The sequence below is a fragment of the Carcharhinus amblyrhynchos genome, unplaced genomic scaffold (genome assembly GCF_965287045.1).
Source record: "Carcharhinus amblyrhynchos unplaced genomic scaffold, sCarAmb.v2.hapA scaffold_811, whole genome shotgun sequence".
NCBI classification, from domain to species: domain Eukaryota; kingdom Metazoa; phylum Chordata; class Chondrichthyes; order Carcharhiniformes; family Carcharhinidae; genus Carcharhinus; species Carcharhinus amblyrhynchos.
Window position 1 is genome coordinate 12,297 of NW_027650551.1, and position 17,217 is coordinate 29,513.

Consider the following 17,217-nt stretch of genomic DNA (forward strand, 5'->3'; position numbering starts at 1 on the left):
AACAGGCATCCCGGCTGGAAAAGGTGGATAGGGAGGCGGGGAGAGAGATTCGGGAGGGGGGGTGGGTTGGGTGCTCAGAGTGCTGAGACTGCTCCAAATGCTACACATCTCCACGGACACAGAGGGGGGCTGGGGGAGCGAGAGAGAGAGACAGGGAAGGGATGGTGATGGGAGAGAGAGGGATGCTGGAGGAGAGAGAAAGGAGGATGGTGGAAGAGCAGGAAAGTGGAGCAGATGGAGGTGGGGGGGGCGCGGGGAGATGATGGAGAAGAGAGGGAGAGAGAAGGCGGGCGGGGGGGAAATAGTGTCAGAGAGGAAGGGGGAGCGATGGAGGAGAGCAGGAGAAAGAAGAGGATTGAATGAGAGAGGGAGGGGTCGTGAGAGAGGGGACTGTGATGGAGAGAGGGACGGTGGTGGGGGGGGTTAGTAGGAGAGAGAGAGGTGGGGTGGGGAGAGGGGTAGAGAGGGAAGTGGGTGGGGGTGGGAGGTGGGGATTTAACGCGACAGCAGTGGGATATCGGAGGTGTTCATGATGAGGCTGGAATCGAGGCTCAGACTGTCTGAAACAGAGACAGAGAGGAAGCAAGAACAGACAGATCAGCAAACGGATAGCAACGGACTCATCCCTCATAAACACACAGCAAGAGTCCTGCTCACCACCCAAACAAAATCACAGATTCACAGAACCCCGACAGTGCTGGAGGAGGCTGCACAGACCCTTACCCAGGCCCACATCCACACCATATCCCCATTAACCCATGCACTTTGCATGGCCAATCCACCTAACCTACGCATCTTTGGACACTAAGGGACAATTTAGCATGGCCAATCCACCTAACCTGCACATCTTTGGACACTAAGGGGCAATTTAGCATGGCCAATCCACCTAACCTACACATCTTTGGACACTAAGGGGCAATTTAGCATGGCCAATCCACCTAACCTGCACATCTCTGGACACTAAGGGGCAATTTAGCATGGCCAATCCACCTAACCTGCACATCTTTGGACACTAAGGGGCAATTTAGCATGGCCAATCCACCTAACCTACACATCTTTGGACACTAAGGGGGCAATTTAGCATGGCCAATCCACCTAACTGCACATCTTTGGACACTAAGGGACAATTTAGCATGGCCAATCCACCTAACCTACACATCTTCGGACTCAGAAGAAACCAGAGCACTCGGAGGAAACCTACGCAAACACAGGGGTGGAGGGGAAGGCATGGTGGGCAGAACGTGTAGACTCCACACAGACAGTGACCCGAGGCCAGGAATCGAACCCGGGTCCCCGACGCTGCGAGTTAGCAGTGCCAGCCACCATGCCGCTGACCCCAGACATTTCTCCCACCCACTCTCTCCTCCAATCGCTTTCTCTAACCAACTCGCCCACCCCATCCTCCTCCCCCCCCCGTCCCCCGCCACTTCCACCCCAGACGCAGAGTGATGCTTACCCTGGTCGAAGTTGAGCTTCTTTGCTGGTGACCCTTCCCCGAGTCCTTCGATGTCCACCAGGTCGCTGTTGACATCCGAGTCATTCAGAGCACTGAGCGTCACGTCTGAGAGACACAGAGAGAGTGAGAGAAATCAAGGAACCCTCCAGGAACTTGGGGAGCAGCTATCCCCGCTTGGTCTTACACACACCTCTTCCCTCTGTGAGCCCACCCCACGTCTCCCCACAATGCTCACTGACCCACACCGGTCAAATAACGCCTTGATTTTAACATTCTCATCCTTACGGGTGGCTCAGAGGTGAGCACTGCTGCCTCAGCGGCAAGGACCTGGGTTTGATTCCCAACTTGCGTCATTGCCTCTGTGCAGTCTGCACGTTCTCCGTGTGGGTTTCCTCCGGGTGCTCCGGTTTCCTCCCACAGTCCAAAAGACGTGCTGGTTAGATGCATTGTCTGTACTAAACTCTCCCTCACTGTTACCGGAACAGTTGCCGGAGTGTGGCAACTCGGGTAATTTCACAGTAACTTCACTTTGTGGTGTTTGCACAATCTCCCCGTGTCTGCATGGGTTCCTTGCCGGTGCTCCTCCTGTTTCCTCCCATATCCAAAGATTCACAGGTTTGCCACAGGATTGGCCATGCCAAATTGCCCCTTAGTATCCAAAGATGTGCAAGTTAGGGGGATTGGCCATGCTAAATTGTCCCTTAGTGCCCAAAGATGTGTAGGTTAGGTGGATTGGCCATGCTAAATTGCCCCTTAGTGCCCAAAGATGTGTAGGTTAGGTGGATTGGCCATGCTAAATTGCCTCTTAGTATCCAAAGATGGGCAGGTTAGGGGAGTTGGCCATGCTAAATTGCCCCTTAGTATCCAAAGATGTGCAAGTTAGGTGGATTGGCCATGCTAAATTGCCTCTTAGTATCCAAAGATGGGCAGGTTAGGGGAGTTGGCCATGCTAAATTGCCCCTTAGTATCCAAAGATGTGCAAATTAGGTGGATTGGCCATGCTAAATTGCCTCTTAGTATCCAAAGATGGGCAGGTTAGGGGAGTTGGCCATGCTAAATTGCCCCTTAGTATCCAAAGATGTGCAGGTTAGGTGCATTGGCCATGCTAAATTGCCCCTTAGTGTCCAAAGATGTGCAGGTTAGGTGCATTGGCCATGCTAAATTGCCCCTTAGTGTCCAAAGATGTGCAGGTTAGGTGTATTGGCCATGCTAAATTGCCTCTTAGTATCCAAAGATGTGCAGGTTGGGTGGATTGGCCATGCTAAATTGTCCCTTGGGGGAATGGTCTCCTTCTGCACTCTTAGGAGTCGATGATTCTAAGTGTTCGTTGACTCAACCTTCTCTCCACAGAGCTGCAAACCAACCTCTTCTCTCCACCATCACCCAGCTCCTGCCCAGCTCCCCCCCCCACCCCTGTCGAACCTTACCGGATGTCTTCTGCTTCTTAACGCTTGACGAGTCCGTGGGAGGCGTGGTGCCCGCGGCGGCGGCAGTTGTCGGCGTGGTTGGTGCCAAGGCGCCGGTGCCCGCGGATGCCGCCTTCTTCTGGGTTTTCTTGGGAGATTCCGAGGGGAGGGGAACGCTGCTGTCCTCGTACACCTTGCGTTTCACCGTGGTCTTGATCTGAGCACTGGAGGAAAAGAAGGGGAGGTGTTGAAATGTTAGAACCAGCATGGCTATGGACAACACCGTCATAGGGCGACCCCCTACCCTTCCAAGTATCCAAACAGCTTGCATTTCTCTAGCGCCTGGCCCCCTCAGGACTTGTCCAATCGCTGAAATCTCTTGTGAACGTGCAGGGTCTGTTGCAGGAAACTCGGCAGCCAATTTACACACAGCAAGATCCCACAGTAGCTACCTGACGGTGGCCAAACTGATTCAAGTGATGAATGTTGGTGACTGCCATCTCCCTGAAACAGGACAGAAACTGCCTGACAGAATCAGTTTTTACAGATGCCCCATAGAAAGCATTCTTTCTGGGTTGTATCACAGCTTGGTCTGGGCTCCTGCTCTGCCCAAGACCGCAAGGAACTACAAAAGGGTGGTGAATGTAGCCCAATCCATCACGCAAACCAGCCTCCCATCCATTGACTCCGTCTACACTTCCCGCTGCCTTGGGGAAAAGCAGCCGGCATAATCAAGGATCCCCACACACCCCGGACATTCTCTCTTCCACCTTCTTCCATCGGGGAAAAAGATACAAAAGTCTGAGGTCCCGTACCAACCGACTCAAGAACAGCTTCTTCCCTGCTGCTGTCAGACTTTTGAATGGACCTACCTTGCATTAAGTTGATCTTTCTCTGCACCCTAGCTATGACTGTAACACTACATTCTGCACTCTCTCCTTTCCTTCTCTATGAACGGTATGCTTTGTCTGCATAGCCAACAAGAAACAATACACTGTATCCCAATACATGTGACAATAATAAATCAAATCCTCCTCCCCTATGTACTCTGTGAACAGTATGCTTTGTCTCTATAGTGCGCAAGAAACAATACTTTTCACTGTATCTCAATATGTGTGACAACAATAAATTCAATCAAATCCTTCTTCCCTATGTACTCTATGAACTGTATGCTTTGTCTGTCTACGGCACAAGAAACAATACTTTTCACTGTATCCCAATACGTGTGACAATAATAAATCAAATCAAATCCTTCTCCCCTATGTACTCTATGAATGGTATGCTTTGTCTGTATAGCGCGCAAGAAACAATACTTTTCACTGTATCCCAATACGTGTGACAATAATAAATCAAATCAAATCCTTCTCCCCTATGTACTCTATGAATGGTATGCTTTGTCTGTATAGCGCGCAAGAAACAATACTTTTCACTGTATCCCAATACGTGTGACAATAATAAATCAAATCAAATCCTTCTCCCCTATGTACTCTATGAACGGTATGCTTTGTCTGTATAGCGCGCAAGAAACAATACTTTTCACTGTATCCCAATACATGTGACAATAATAAATCAAATTAAGTTAAATCCAACCCCTATGTCCGAGCCTTTTGGTCATCTGTCTAAACCACGGCACAGTCACGATAATTTGATCCCACTCCCCACCCAACCACCTTGGGTTGGATTCACAAAGTCAAAAAGGTGCTAGGCAAGTGCAACTTCCTCCGCCTCCCGGGGCAGACAGGAAACGCCACGCTCTCCCACTGAGGCAAAGGACGTAAGAACGAGGAGCAGGAGTGGGCCATCTCGCCCCTCGAGCCTGCCCCGCCATTCAGTAAGATCACGGCTGATCTGAAAGGAAGGAAGGAAGGCGGTGAATTCTTGTGGGCCTTGTCCACAGATACTCCAAGGCAACTGAGTACCCGGGGCGGGGGGATGGAGACATGGGGTGGTGGGAGTGGTGGGAAGGCAGGAACCGTGGAGGGGGGACAAGTTCACTGAGTCCCAGGGAAAACGCTCGTGTGCTCGGAGATCAGCGTGTCAAGTTGTGTTGAGGTGACATGCCGGAGCACCTTGATGTGACAGCTCGTACCCTCCCCCCCAACAACACCCCGGCATTCTCACGACCGTGTGTGGACTCTGGGACCTCACGCTCGTTCTCCGCTGGGAGATCGCCAGCGACCAACAGAATCTTGGCTGCTGTCTCTATTCCCAGTGAGGACCCCCCCCCCGGGACGAGTATAACTGTGTGACTATCTACTGACGGGACACAGTTATGAAAGGAACACATTCATACAGAGAGTCCCTGACATCCGGTTTGGGTTGGAGGCTCTGCAGTCACTCAGGACTCTGCCAAGTAGTTCCCTGCCCAACCCCGATTGCAGTCCCACGAGAGGGCAAATGGCGGCGGCTGGGCGGGGGGGGGCTGGGGGAGGAAATCGCAGTTTAAAATTCCATGGTGCCTCTGACAGTGTAGCACTCCCTCGGTACCGCAGTGGGAGTGTCCGTCGACAGCTCTGGGTGTTCAATGTGAAAGACGGGTGACCTTGATCTGGTGCGTAGGATGTCACGGCAATCTTGGGTGACTCCTAGCCACCGTTGCTAATGGTCAAGTGTGTCAGGGGTCACGATGCACAGCACGGTGGCACAGTGGGTTAGCACTACTGCTTCACGGCACCAGGGACCCGGGTTTGGTTCTGGCCTTGGGTCACTGTCTGTGTGAAGTCTGCATGCTCTCCCCCTGTCTGCATGGGTTTCCCCCAAAGATGTGCGGGTTAGATGGATTGGCCATGCTAAATTGCCCCTTAGTGTCCAAAGATGTGTAGGTTAGGTGGATTGGCCTTGCTAAATTGCCCCTTAGTGTCCAAAGATGTGTAGGTTAGGTGGATTGGCCATGCTAAATTGCCCCTTATTGTCTACAGATGTGCAGGTTAGATGGATTGGCTATGCTAAATTGTCCCTTATTGTCTAAAGATGTGTAGGTTAGGTGGATTGGCCATGCTAAATTGCCCCTTATTGTCTAAAGATGTGCAGGTTAGGTGGATTGGCCATGCTAAATTGCCCCTTATTGTCTAAAGATGTGCAGGTTAGATGGATTGGCCATGCTAAATTGCCCCTTATTGTCTAAAGATGTGCAGGTTAGATGGATTGGCCATGCTAAATTGCCCCTTATTGTCTAAAGATGTGCAGGTTAGATGGATTGGCCATGCTAAATTGCCCCTTAGTGTCGGGGGATTACATAGGAACTAGGAGCAGGAGTAGGGCCATCTGGCCCCTCGAGCCCGCTCCGCCATTCGATAAGATCATGGCTGATCTTTTTGCGGACTCACCTCCACTTACCCGCCCACTCACCACAACCCTTCATTCCTTTACTGTTCAAAAATCTATCTATCCTCGCCTTAAAAACATTCAGTGAGGTGGCCTCACTGGGCAGGGAATTCCACAGATTCACAACCCTTTGGGTGAAGAAGTTCCTCCTCAACTCAGTCCGAAATCTGCTCCCCCTTACTGTGAGGCCGTGTCCCCCTGGTTAGCAGGGTAAATACGCGGGGTTCGAGGGATATGGCCTGGGGAGGGATTGTTGTCGGCGCAGACCAGGTGGGCTGAATGGCCTCCTTCTGCAGCGCGGGGGTCCTGATCCACTCCCTGCCTGTATTCATTCTGGTTCAAACAATCTGAGTCATCCTTTTCCCTCTCTTCCGTGGTTTAATACCTCAATGGCAGCTGCCAATTCGGAATCCAGCTGACACAGTCTCCCGGCTAGCCATGCCCCGCATCCTTGCTCTCTCTCCCGTTGCCCCCCCGCCGCACTCCAACCCTGGCCCTCACCCACTCTGCCCTGCAACCCCCCCCCAAGTCCCTCTCTTACACTGTGCGATCCTTGATGATGGTGCTGATTTTGTTTAAATCCTCGCCAAAACGCTTCACGGCAGAGCGCAGCATCTCAATCTCCGTGTCTGTCCATTTGGCTCTGCCGGGAAGAGAGAGAGAGAGAGAGATGGATAGGTGGTGTGGAGATGTCGGCGTTGGACTGGGGTAAACGCAGCAAGAAGTCTGACGACACCAGGTTCGAGTCCAACCGATTTGTTTGATAGTGAACTCACAAGCTTTCGGGGTTTGAGGTGAGTGGAAACTTCTGGCCTCAGACAGAGCATACAACAGCACAGACAGTTTACAGATTAGAATGCGAGTCTTTACAACTAACCTGCTATTCAAGGCTTAAAGAGGCCAACAATGTGAGTGGAAAGACCATTAGGCACAGGTTAAAGAGATGGGTGTTGTCTCCAGACAGTACAGTAAGTGAGGCTTTGCAAACCCAGGCAAGTCACGGGGGTTACAGATAGTGCGACGTGAACCCAAGGTCCCGGTTGAGGCCGTCCTCGTGTGTGCGGAACTTGGCTATCAGTCTCTGTTCAGCGACTGTACTGTCGTGAAGGCAGCCTTGGAGAACGCTTATCCGGAGATCAGAGGCCGAATGCCCGTGACCGCTCAAGTGTTCGCCAAAAAGGAAAGGAACAGTCTTGCCTGGTGATTGTCGAATGAACATCGCTCGACAATCATCAGGCAAGACTGTTCCCTTCCTGTTGGCGAACACTTCAGCGGTCACGGGCATTCGGCCTCTGACCTTCGGGTAAGCGTTCTCCAAGGCGGCCTTCGCGACACACGACAGCGCAGAGTCGCTGAACAGAGACCGATAGCCAAGTTCCGCACACATGAGGACGGCCTCAACCGGGACCTTGGGTTCACGTCGCACTATCTATAACCCCCGTGACTTGCCTGGGTTTGCAAAACCTCACTTACTGTACTGTCTGGAGACAATACACATCTCTTTAACCTGTGCCTAATGGTCTTTCCACTCACGTTGTTGGCCTCTTTAAGCCTTGAATAGCAGGTTAGGTGTAAAGACTCGCATTCTAATCAGTAATCTGTAAACTGTCTGTGCTGTTATATGCTCTGCCTGAGGCCAGAACTCTCCATTCACCTGACAAAGGGGCTAACGCCAAAAGCTTGTGAGTTTACTATCAAACAAATTGGTTGGACTTTAACCTGGTGTTGTCAGACTTCTTACTGGAGATGGAGCAAGGCAGAGGGTGGGGAGAGAGGGAAGGTAGGAATCAAAAATGCGGGAGATGGGGCAGAACTCAAAGCCAGCTGGTCCAATTCAATGTGGGTTAGCGCTGATGGGGGGGGGCGGGGGAGGGGGGTTGGGCGTGGGTGACAGGCAGGGCATCAGGCTCAGGGCTGACATGATTGCCAGTCTGGACGGACACGGGCACCAGTCCAGACTGCTGCCTGCATCAGCAGTGTGGCCGTAACCCCAGGAATACTCCAGGTTAACAATCGTCTGCATTCAAGAAAGAACAAATCGCATTTGCGTAGCACCTTTCTCGACCGACCCCCCCCCCCCCCCCCCCCCACCCCCCCACCTCAAAGGCATCCCAAAGTGATTTGCAGTCTACGAAGTACTCCCGAACCGTAACACAGGAAAGACGGCACACAATTTGCACACAGCAAGATCCCACAAACAGTACTGAGGTTCGGAGCAGAGAGTTTGTCATTTATTGATGTTGATGGAGGGACAAAGAAACACATCTCCTACATTCAGTTCTTTAACGTCCAGTGAGATACAGGTTTAATATCACAGCAGATAAGTGGGACACCCAGTAATGTGGCACTCCCTCAGCACTGACCCTCTGACAGTGCGGCACTCCCTCAGCACTGACCCTCTGACAGGGCAGCGCTCCCTCAGCACTGACCCTCTGACAGGGCAGCGCTCCCTCAGCACTGACCCTCTGACAGTGCGGCACTCCCTCAGCACTGACCCTCTGACAGTGCGGCGCTCCCTCAGCACCGACCCTCTGACAGGGCGGCACTCCCTCAGCACTGACCCTCTGACAGTGCGGCGCTCCCTCAGCACTGACCCTCTGACAGTGCGGCACTCCCTCAGCACTGACCCTCTGACAGTGCGGCGCTCCCTCAGCACCGACCCTCTGACAGGGCGGCACTCCCTCAGCACTGACCCTCTGACAGTGCGGCACTCCCTCAGCACTGACCCTCTGACAGGGCAGCGCTCCCTCAGCACTGAGCCTCTGACAGGGCAGCGCTCCCTCAGCACTGACCCTCTGACAGTGCGGCGCTCCCTCAGCACTGACCCTCTGACAGTGCGGCGCTCCCTCAGCACCGACCCTCTGACAGGGCGGCACTCCCTCAGCACCGACCCTCTGACAGTGCGGCGCTCCCTCAGCACTGACCCTCTGACAGTGCGGCACTCCCTCAGCACTGACCCTCTGACAGGGCAGCGCTCCCTCAGCACTGACCCTCTGACAGGGCAGCGCTCCCTCAGCACTGACCCTCTGACAGTGCGGCACTCCCTCAGCACTGACCCTCTGACAGTGCGGGCGCTCCCTCAGCACCGACCCTCTGACAGGGCGGCACTCCCTCAGCACTGACCCTCTGACAGTGCGGCGCTCCCTCAGCACTGACCCTCTGACAGTGCGGCACTCCCTCAGCACTGACCCTCTGACAGGGCGGCGCTCCCTCAGCACTGACCCTCTGACAGGGCGGCGCTCCCTCAGCACCGACCCTCTGACAGGGCGGCACTCCCTCAGCACTGACCCTCTGACAGGGCGGCACTCCCTCAGCACCGACCCTCTGACAGGGCGGCGCTCCCTCAGCACCGACCCTCTGACAGGGCGGCACTCCCTCAGCACCGACCCTCTGACAGGGCGGCACTCCCTCAGCACCGACCCTCTGACAGGGCGGCGCTCCCTCAGCACCGACCCTCTGACAGTGCGGCGCTCCCTCAGCACCGACCCTCTGACAGGGCGGCACTCCCTCAGCACTGACCCTCTGACAGTGCGGCGCTCCCTCAGCACTGACCCTCTGACAGTGCGGCACTCCCTCAGCACTGACCCTCTGACAGGGCGGCGCTCCCTCAGCACTGACCCTCTGACAGGGCGGCGCTCCCTCAGCACCGACCCTCTGACAGGGCGGCACTCCCTCAGCACCGACCCTCTGACAGGGCGGCACTCCCTCAGCACCGACCCTCTGACAGGGCGGCGCTCCCTCAGCACCGACCCTCTGACAGGGCGGCACTCCCTCAGCACCGACCCTCTGACAGGGCGGCACTCCCTCAGCACTGACCCTCTGACAGGGCGGCACTCCCTCAGCACTGACCCTCTGAAGGGGGCACTCCCTCAGCACTGACCCTCTGACAGGGCGGCACTCCCTCAGCACTGACCCTCTGACAGTGCAGCACCCCCTCAGCACTGACCCTCTGACAGTGCAGCACTCCCTCAGCACTGACCCTCTGACAGTGCGGCGCTCCCTCAGCACTGACCCTCTGACAGTGCAGCACTCCCTCAGCACTGACCCTCTGACAGTGCAGCACTCCCTCAGCACTCACCCTCTGACAGTGCGGCACTCCCTCAGCACTGACCCTCTGACAGTGCGGCACTCCCTCAGCACTGACCCTCTGACAGTGCAGCACTCCCTCAGCACTGACCCTCTGACAGTGCAGCACTCCCTCAGCACTGACCCTCTGGCAGAGCGGCGCTCCCTCAGCACTGACCCTCTGACAGTGCGGCACCCCCTCAGCACTGACCCTCTGACAGTGCGGCACTCCCTCAGCACTGACCCTCTGACAGTGCAGCACTCCCTCAGCACTGACCCTCTGACAGTGCAGCACTCCCTCAGCACTGACCCTCTGGCAGAGCGGCGCTCCCTCAGCACTGACCCTCTGACAGTGCGGCACTCCCTCGGCACTGACCCTCTGACAGTGCGGCACTCCCTCGGCACTGACCCTCTGACAGTGCGGCACTCCCTCGGCACTGACCCTCTGACAGTGCGGTACTCCCTCGGCACTGACCCTCTGACAGTGCGGCGCTCCCTCGGCACTGACCCTCTGACAGTGCGGCGCTCCCTCGGCACTGATCCTCTGACAGTGCGGCGCTCCCTCAGCACTGACCCTCTGACAGTGCGGCACTCCCTCAGCACTGACCCTCTGACAGTGCGGCACTCCCTCAGCACTGACCCTCTGACAGTGCGGCACTCCCTCAGCACTGACCCTCTGACAGTGTAGCACTCCCTCAGCACTGATCCTCTGACAGTGCGGCACTCCTCAGCACTGACCCTCTGACAGTGCGGCACTCCCTCAGCACTGACCCTCTGACAGTGCGGCACTCCCTCAGCACTGACCCTCTGACAGTGTAGCACTCCCTCAGCACTGATCCTCTGACAGTGCGGCGCTCCCTCAGCACTGACCCTCTGACAGTGCGGCACTCCCTCAGCACTGACCCTCTGACAGTGCGGCACTCCCTCAGCACTGACCCTCTGACAGTGCGGCGCTCCCTCAGCACTGACCCTCTGACAGTGCGGCGCTCCCTCAGCACTGACCCTCTGACAGTGCGGCACTCCCTCAGCACTGACCCTCTGACAGTGCGGCACTCCCTCAGCACTGACCCTCTGACAGTGCGGCACTCCCTCAGCACTGACCCTCTGACAGTGCGGCGCTCCCTCAGCACTGACCCTCTGACAGTGCGGCACTCCCTCAGCACTGACCCTCTGACAGTGCGGCACTCCCTCAGCACTGACCCTCTGACAGTGCGGCACTCCCTCAGCACTGACCCTCTGACAGTGCGGCACTCCCTCAGCACTGACCCTCTGACAGTGCGGCACTCCCTCAGTACTGACCCTCTGACAGTGCAACGCTCCCTCAGCACTGACCCTCTGACAGTGCGGCACTCCCTCAGCACTGACCCTCTGACAGTGCGGCACTCCCTCAGCACTGACCCTCTGACAGTGCGGCACTCCCTCAGCACTCACCCTCTGACAGTGCGGCACTCCCTCAGCACTGACCCTCTGACAGTGCGGCGCTCCCTCAGCACTGACCCTCTGACAGTGCGGCACTCCCCTCAGCACTGACCCTCTGACAGTGCGGCACTCCCTCAGCACTGACCCTCTGACAGTGCGGCACTCCCTCAGCACTGACCCTCTGACAGTGCGGCACTCCCTCAGCACTGACCCTCTGACAGTGCGGCACTCCCTCAGCACTGACCCTCTGACAGTGCGGCACTCCCTCAGTACTGACCCTCTGACAGTGCAACGCTCCCTCAGCACTGACCCTCTGACAACTTCTCCCAATCATCTTTGAACCCGATGGTGGAAACCAAGGGGTCTTGTCATTTTCACACCATCAATAATCCAGCGTGTGTCGGGCGAGGAGTGGGAGAGGAGGGGTGGAAAAGGCAGGTGAGGTGGGGGGGGGGCATAATTCTCTCTTGGAAGCCTCTTTCCAGCTTTCCCCCCCCCCAAGCTCCAAACTATCAAAACAAGATACCGTGTGGATAATTTGCGCTCACATTTCTGGGTGTTGGGCAGAGGGAGGGAAAAGGCCATTCAGCCCCTCGAGACATTGCACCTGACCCGGGCAGATCCATATCTTTTCTGCATTTACCTAGTTGGGGGTGGGTGCGGGGGACAGGAGGCCCAGTTGAGTCTACCTCTGTAGTTAACTAGGTCCACTGGGCTGATACCGGAGATGGGGGAGGGTTAGCCAGTGACGAGAGATTGACTAGACTGGGTCTGTACTCATTGGAGTTTCGAAGGCTGAGGGGGGATCTTATAGAGACGGATAAGATAATAAAGGGGATGGATAGGGTGGAGGTAGAGAGATTCTTCCCGCTTAGAAAGGATAGCAGGACTAGGGGGCACAGCCTCAAGATAAGGGGGGGCACAGTTTAGATCGGAGTTGAGGAGGAACTTCTTCACTCAAAGGGTGGTGAATCTCTGGAATTCTCTGCCGTTGAAGTGGTGGAGGCTGCCTCGCTGAATAGATTTAAGTCACGGGTAGATAGGTTTCTGATAGACAAGGGGAATTAAGGGGAGAAAGCGGAAAGTGGAACTGAGCCACTTCAGATCAGCCATGATCTTGTTGAATGGCGGGGCAGGCTCGAAGGGCTAGATGGCCCACTCCTGCTCCTATTTCTTACGTACTGTCTGAGAGTGTGGTGGAGACTGATTCACACAACGAGTGGTTAGGGTCCGGAATGTGCTGTCTGAGAGTGTGGTGGAGACTGATTCACACAGCGAGTGGTTAGGGTCCGGAATGTGCTGTCTGAGAGTGTGGTGGAGACTGATTCACACAGTGAGTGGTTAGGGTCCGGAATGTGCTGTCTGAGAGTGTGGTGGAGACTGATTCACACAGCGAGTGGTTAGGGTCCGGAATGTGCTGTCTGAGAGTGTGGTGGAGACTGATTCACACAGCGAGTGGTTAGGGTCTGGAATGTGCTGTCTGAGAGTGTGGTGGAGACTGATTCACACAGCGAGTGGTTAGGATCTGGAATGTACTGTCTGAGAATGTAGGATCTGGAATGTACTTCAGATCAGCCATGATCTTGTTGAATGGCGGGGCAGGCTCGAAAGGCTAGATGGCCCACTCCTGCTCCTATTTCTCATGTTCTTATGGGGTTCCCTCCTTCCCCAGCCACACATCACCACCGCAACAGTACGTTGGCACAGTGGTTAGCACTGGTGCCTCACAGCTTCAGGGACCCAGATTTGATTCCTGGCTTGGGTCACTGTCTGTGCGGAGTCTGCACATTCTCCCCGTGTCTGTGTGGGTTTCCTCCCACAGTCTGAAAGATGTGCAGGTTAGGTGGATCGGCCATGCTAAATTGCCCCTTAGTGTTCAAACACGTGCAGATTAAGTGGATGCCACAGTAAACGCACGGGTTATGGTGGTGTTCTGGTTTCCTCCCACAGTCTGAATGACGTGCTGGTTAGGGTGCATTGGCCGTGCTAAATTCTCCCTCAGTGTGACCCGAACAGGCGCCGGAGTGTGGCGACTGGGGGATTTTCACAGTAACTTCGTTGCAGTGTTAATGTAAGCCGAATTGTGACGCTGACAAATAAACTTGAAACTGAGCACGCGGTGGGACACAAAGGAGACCGTGTCCCCAGTGTGGGCTCTCACCCCTCAAGGCAGGTGGGCCAAGGGACAATGTGACTCAGCACAAGGACCCGGCGGCAGGGCGGGCTTGCAGTGCGTGGAGGGGATACGAGGGCGCGGGGTGGGGGAGAGGGGCGCGGGGGGCAGGGAGGACAGACCGCACGCACTGCCGTCCACTTACCCAGCGGGCGAGGAGTCTGCCACCGGGTGCAGCTGCATGGTCAGTTCCCCGAGCTTAGTGAAAGCAGCTCCGGCTGCCGAGAAGATCTCGCCCACCTGCAAGGTCAAAGGGCCAGAGAGTGAATAAGGACAAAGAACAACACAGCCCAACGAGCCCGCTCCGCCATTTTAACATTATGAGTCCCCCTCCATACATGACCTTTGTCTATGTTTATGGCATTCCACATTGAGGGAAGACTAATCTAGGGACAATTTGTTCCACCAATCAGCCTAACAGCACATCTTTGGGGTGTGGGAGGAAACCGGAGCACCCGGAGAAAACCCACGCAGGCACGGGGAGAATGTGCAAACTCCCTGAGCTACACAGACAAACACCTTCCATCCCCCCGCAAACTCCCCACGTCTCCTGCTCCAACTCTTCCAGTCCCACTCTCAATCACTCCCCCCTCACTTTGCTCCAACTCACCCTCCCCTCAACCTTCCCCCACTCCAACGAGCCCCCCCAAACAACCCCCCGACTCCCCCCTCGCTCCCGCACCAGCTCCCGCCTCCCCCCCCCCCAGCCCCTCGCTCCGGCTCCCGCACCCCAGCCCCTCGCTCTGACCCGCCTCCCCCCCTTCTCACTCCGACACACTCTCCCCGACACCCCTCCCCCTCGCTCCAGCCGACCCCCTCCCCCTCGCTCCAGCCGACCCTCCCCTCGCTCCAGCCGACCCTCTTGCTCCAACTGACCCCCTCCTCCAACACCGTCCTCCCCAACACCCCCCCCCCACCTTCACTCCAACTCACCCATTCCACCCTCACCCCCAGCTCCACCGCACCCTCAACTCTCCACCCGCCCCTCCTCCCAACTCGCCCAAGCCTGCTGGAGTCACGTGTAGGCCAGAGCGGGTAAGGACGGCAGATTTCCGTCCAACAGATTTCCGACAATCGATTCACGGTCTGGCTTTCCATTACCAATTCACGAATTGAACTTAAAATCCACCAGCTGCCGTTTCCGCACACGTGAGGACGGCCTCAACCGGGATCTTGGGTTCATGTCACCCTATCTGTAACCCCCATGACCTGCCTGGGCTCACTAACTGTCCTGTCTGGAGACAATACACATCTCTTTAACCTGTGCTTAACCCTCTCGCCACTTACAGTGTCTGTACCTGTAAAGACTCGCATTCCAGCCATTATTCTGTAAATTGAGTTTGTGTCCTTATATGCCCTGTTTGTGATCAGAACTCCCACCCACCTGACGAAGGGGCAGCCTGTTCCAAAAGCTTGTGACATTTGCTACAAATAAATCTGTTGGACTTTAAGCTGGTGTTGTGAGACTTTTTTCTCTCCACCATCTACAAGGACACAAGTCTGGTGGCATACTCTCCATTTGCCTGGGTGGGTGCGGCTCCCAACAACACTCAAGAAGCTCGACACCGTCCAGGACAAAGCAACCCCGCTCGATTGGCACCCCATCCACAAACACCCACTCCCTCCACCACCCACGCAGCCGTGTGTACCGGCTACAAGATGCAGCGACTCACCAAGGCTCCTCCTCCAAACCCGTGACCATGTAGAAGGACGAGGGGCAGCCGTCCTGGGGCCACCACCACCTTCGTGTTCCCCTCTGTGCTAAACTGACCTTAGTGTCGGGGGGGGGGGGGATTAGCAGGATAAATGCACGGGGTTACGGGAATAGAGCCTGTGTGGGATTGTGGTCGGTACAAACTTGATGGGCGGAATGGCCTCCTTTTGTACTGTAGGGATTCTATGATCTAGAAGGACAAGGGGGCAGCAGATACCTGGGGAACACCACCACCTGGAGGTTCCCCTCTGAGCCACTCACCGTCCCGACTGGGAAATACGTCGGCGTTCCTTTGCAGTCGCTGGGTCAAAATCCTATTCCCTTCCTAACAGCGGTGTGGGTGTACCTACACCACATGGGACCGCAGCGGGTTCACGGCAGCGGATCACCCACTACCGTCCCCTGGATAATTCAGGACGGGCGAACGAACGCGGGTCTGACCTCGCGTCTCCAAAGATGAATCAATACAAGGCCGCCTTACCTTCGTCGATGCCGAGGTCATCTCGAGAGTTTCTTCTCTGGTTGGTCTCTCCGGACGCAGTCAAGGCGAACCGGCCCCCCCTGCCAGCGAGCGAGGCGGCCCAGGGCAAACTCCCCCCCTCCGCTTTGCGATCCGGGAGGCCTTGTTTCGGAAGCGAAAATATGGCGCGCTTCCCCCGTCAGCGTTGTCCCGATGCTGTACTGTGTCGCCGGACAGAGTTCCTCCTCTTGATCCCGATCGGGACAGGGGTGGGCTGGGGCTAACAGATGGGGACAGAGGAGCTGACAGGTGTCGGGGGGATTAGGGGCTGGGGGACAAAGGGTTGGATGGGGGTGGCAGAGTGAGAGGTGACAAAAGGGGTTATGAATGGGAGCTTACGGGGAATGGGGGGGGCCACAATGGGGAATAGAGAATGGGGGATGATGGTGGGGGGAGATGGTGAGGTGACGGTGTGTTTGGGGGTGGGGGTGTTACGGGGAGAGAATTACAATGGAAGTGGCGGAGGGGGATCAGATGGAGGTTATGGGGGCCGGGTGGTGGTGGAGAAGGTTATGGAGGGGGGGGATGTGATGACAGGCAGAGAACAGAAGGGGTGAGGGGGCGGTTTTGGGGAAGGCAGAGACAGGCAGGGGTTCGAGTTAACTGACGCGATTGGGGGGGGTGCTAACTTAAACAATCCCCTCACTCGATGCACAGAGTGGAGGGGGTCGGCGAACTTTAACCTCTCGCTGAGATTTGCGGCAAATTGTGTTTGGTGTTTGGGTGGGGGGGGGCTGCCCAAATTCTCGTTCCTGCTTCCCCTCACTCGGGGGAAGGGAGAGAGGGGGGTGGTGTTCGGGGGGAGGGGGTGGTGTGTTTGGGGGGGGAGGGGTGGTGTTTTGGGGGGGGGGGAGGGGGTGGTGTTCGGGGGGAGGGGGTGGTGTTTTGGAGGGGGGAGGGGGCAAAGGAAAGGAGGGGGAGGGGAGGGGCTGTGGGTCCTGTGGAAGAGAAGGGGGTGGGGGTGTAGGGGGAGGGGGGAGGGGTTCTGGAAAGGGTAGTGGGGGAGGGAAAAGAGGGCAGGGGGAGAGAGAGGGTGGGGGGGGGGAGTGGGTAAGGGGGGAAATGGGGGGGTGTGGTGAAGGGGTGTGGGGGAGGGGGGGTGTGGGGGGGGGGAGGGGGTGTGGGGGAGGAGGTGTGGGG

The 17,217-nt window shown here is 56.3% G+C and overlaps 1 protein-coding gene across 3 annotated transcripts; it reads right to left on the reverse strand.

Moving 5' to 3' along the window:
• Nucleotides 1-441: 441 nt before the first annotated feature.
• On the reverse strand, nt 442-16,867 carry bacc1 (BPTF associated chromatin complex component 1). Of its 3 annotated transcripts, none has more exons than XM_080184594.1 (6): nt 16,039-16,866; nt 13,989-14,083; nt 6,728-6,829; nt 2,884-3,086; nt 1,457-1,561; nt 442-560 (listed from the first exon to the last, which is right to left on the reverse strand). In XM_080184594.1, the coding sequence occupies exons 1-6, from the start codon at nt 16,057-16,059 to the stop codon at nt 496-498; spliced, it is 591 nt and encodes a 196-aa protein (XP_080040720.1). In that variant the 5' UTR covers nt 16,060-16,866; the 3' UTR covers nt 442-495. The 3 variants fall into 3 exon arrangements, with proteins under 3 accessions (XP_080040720.1, XP_080040722.1, XP_080040721.1); XM_080184595.1 differs by having other exon boundaries at nt 450-556; XM_080184596.1 differs by lacking the exon at nt 6,728-6,829 and having other exon boundaries at nt 16,039-16,867.
• Nucleotides 16,868-17,217: the final 350 nt, after the last annotated feature.

What these genes read in the sequence shown, in the direction of transcription:
- bacc1 (XM_080184594.1), bottom strand. Translation starts at nt 16,059, where the DNA reads ATGACCTCGGCATCGACGAAG. An exon ending in TGACCTCGGCATCGACGAAG is followed by an intron (nt 14,084 to 16,038) that starts GTAAGGCGGCCT and finishes TTGACCTTGCAG; the next exon opens with GTGGGCGAGATCTTCTCGGC. An exon ending in TAAGAAGCAGAAGACATCCG is followed by an intron (nt 1,562 to 2,883) that starts GTAAGGTTCGAC and finishes TGTGTCTCTCAG; the next exon opens with ACGTGACGCTCAGTGCTCTG.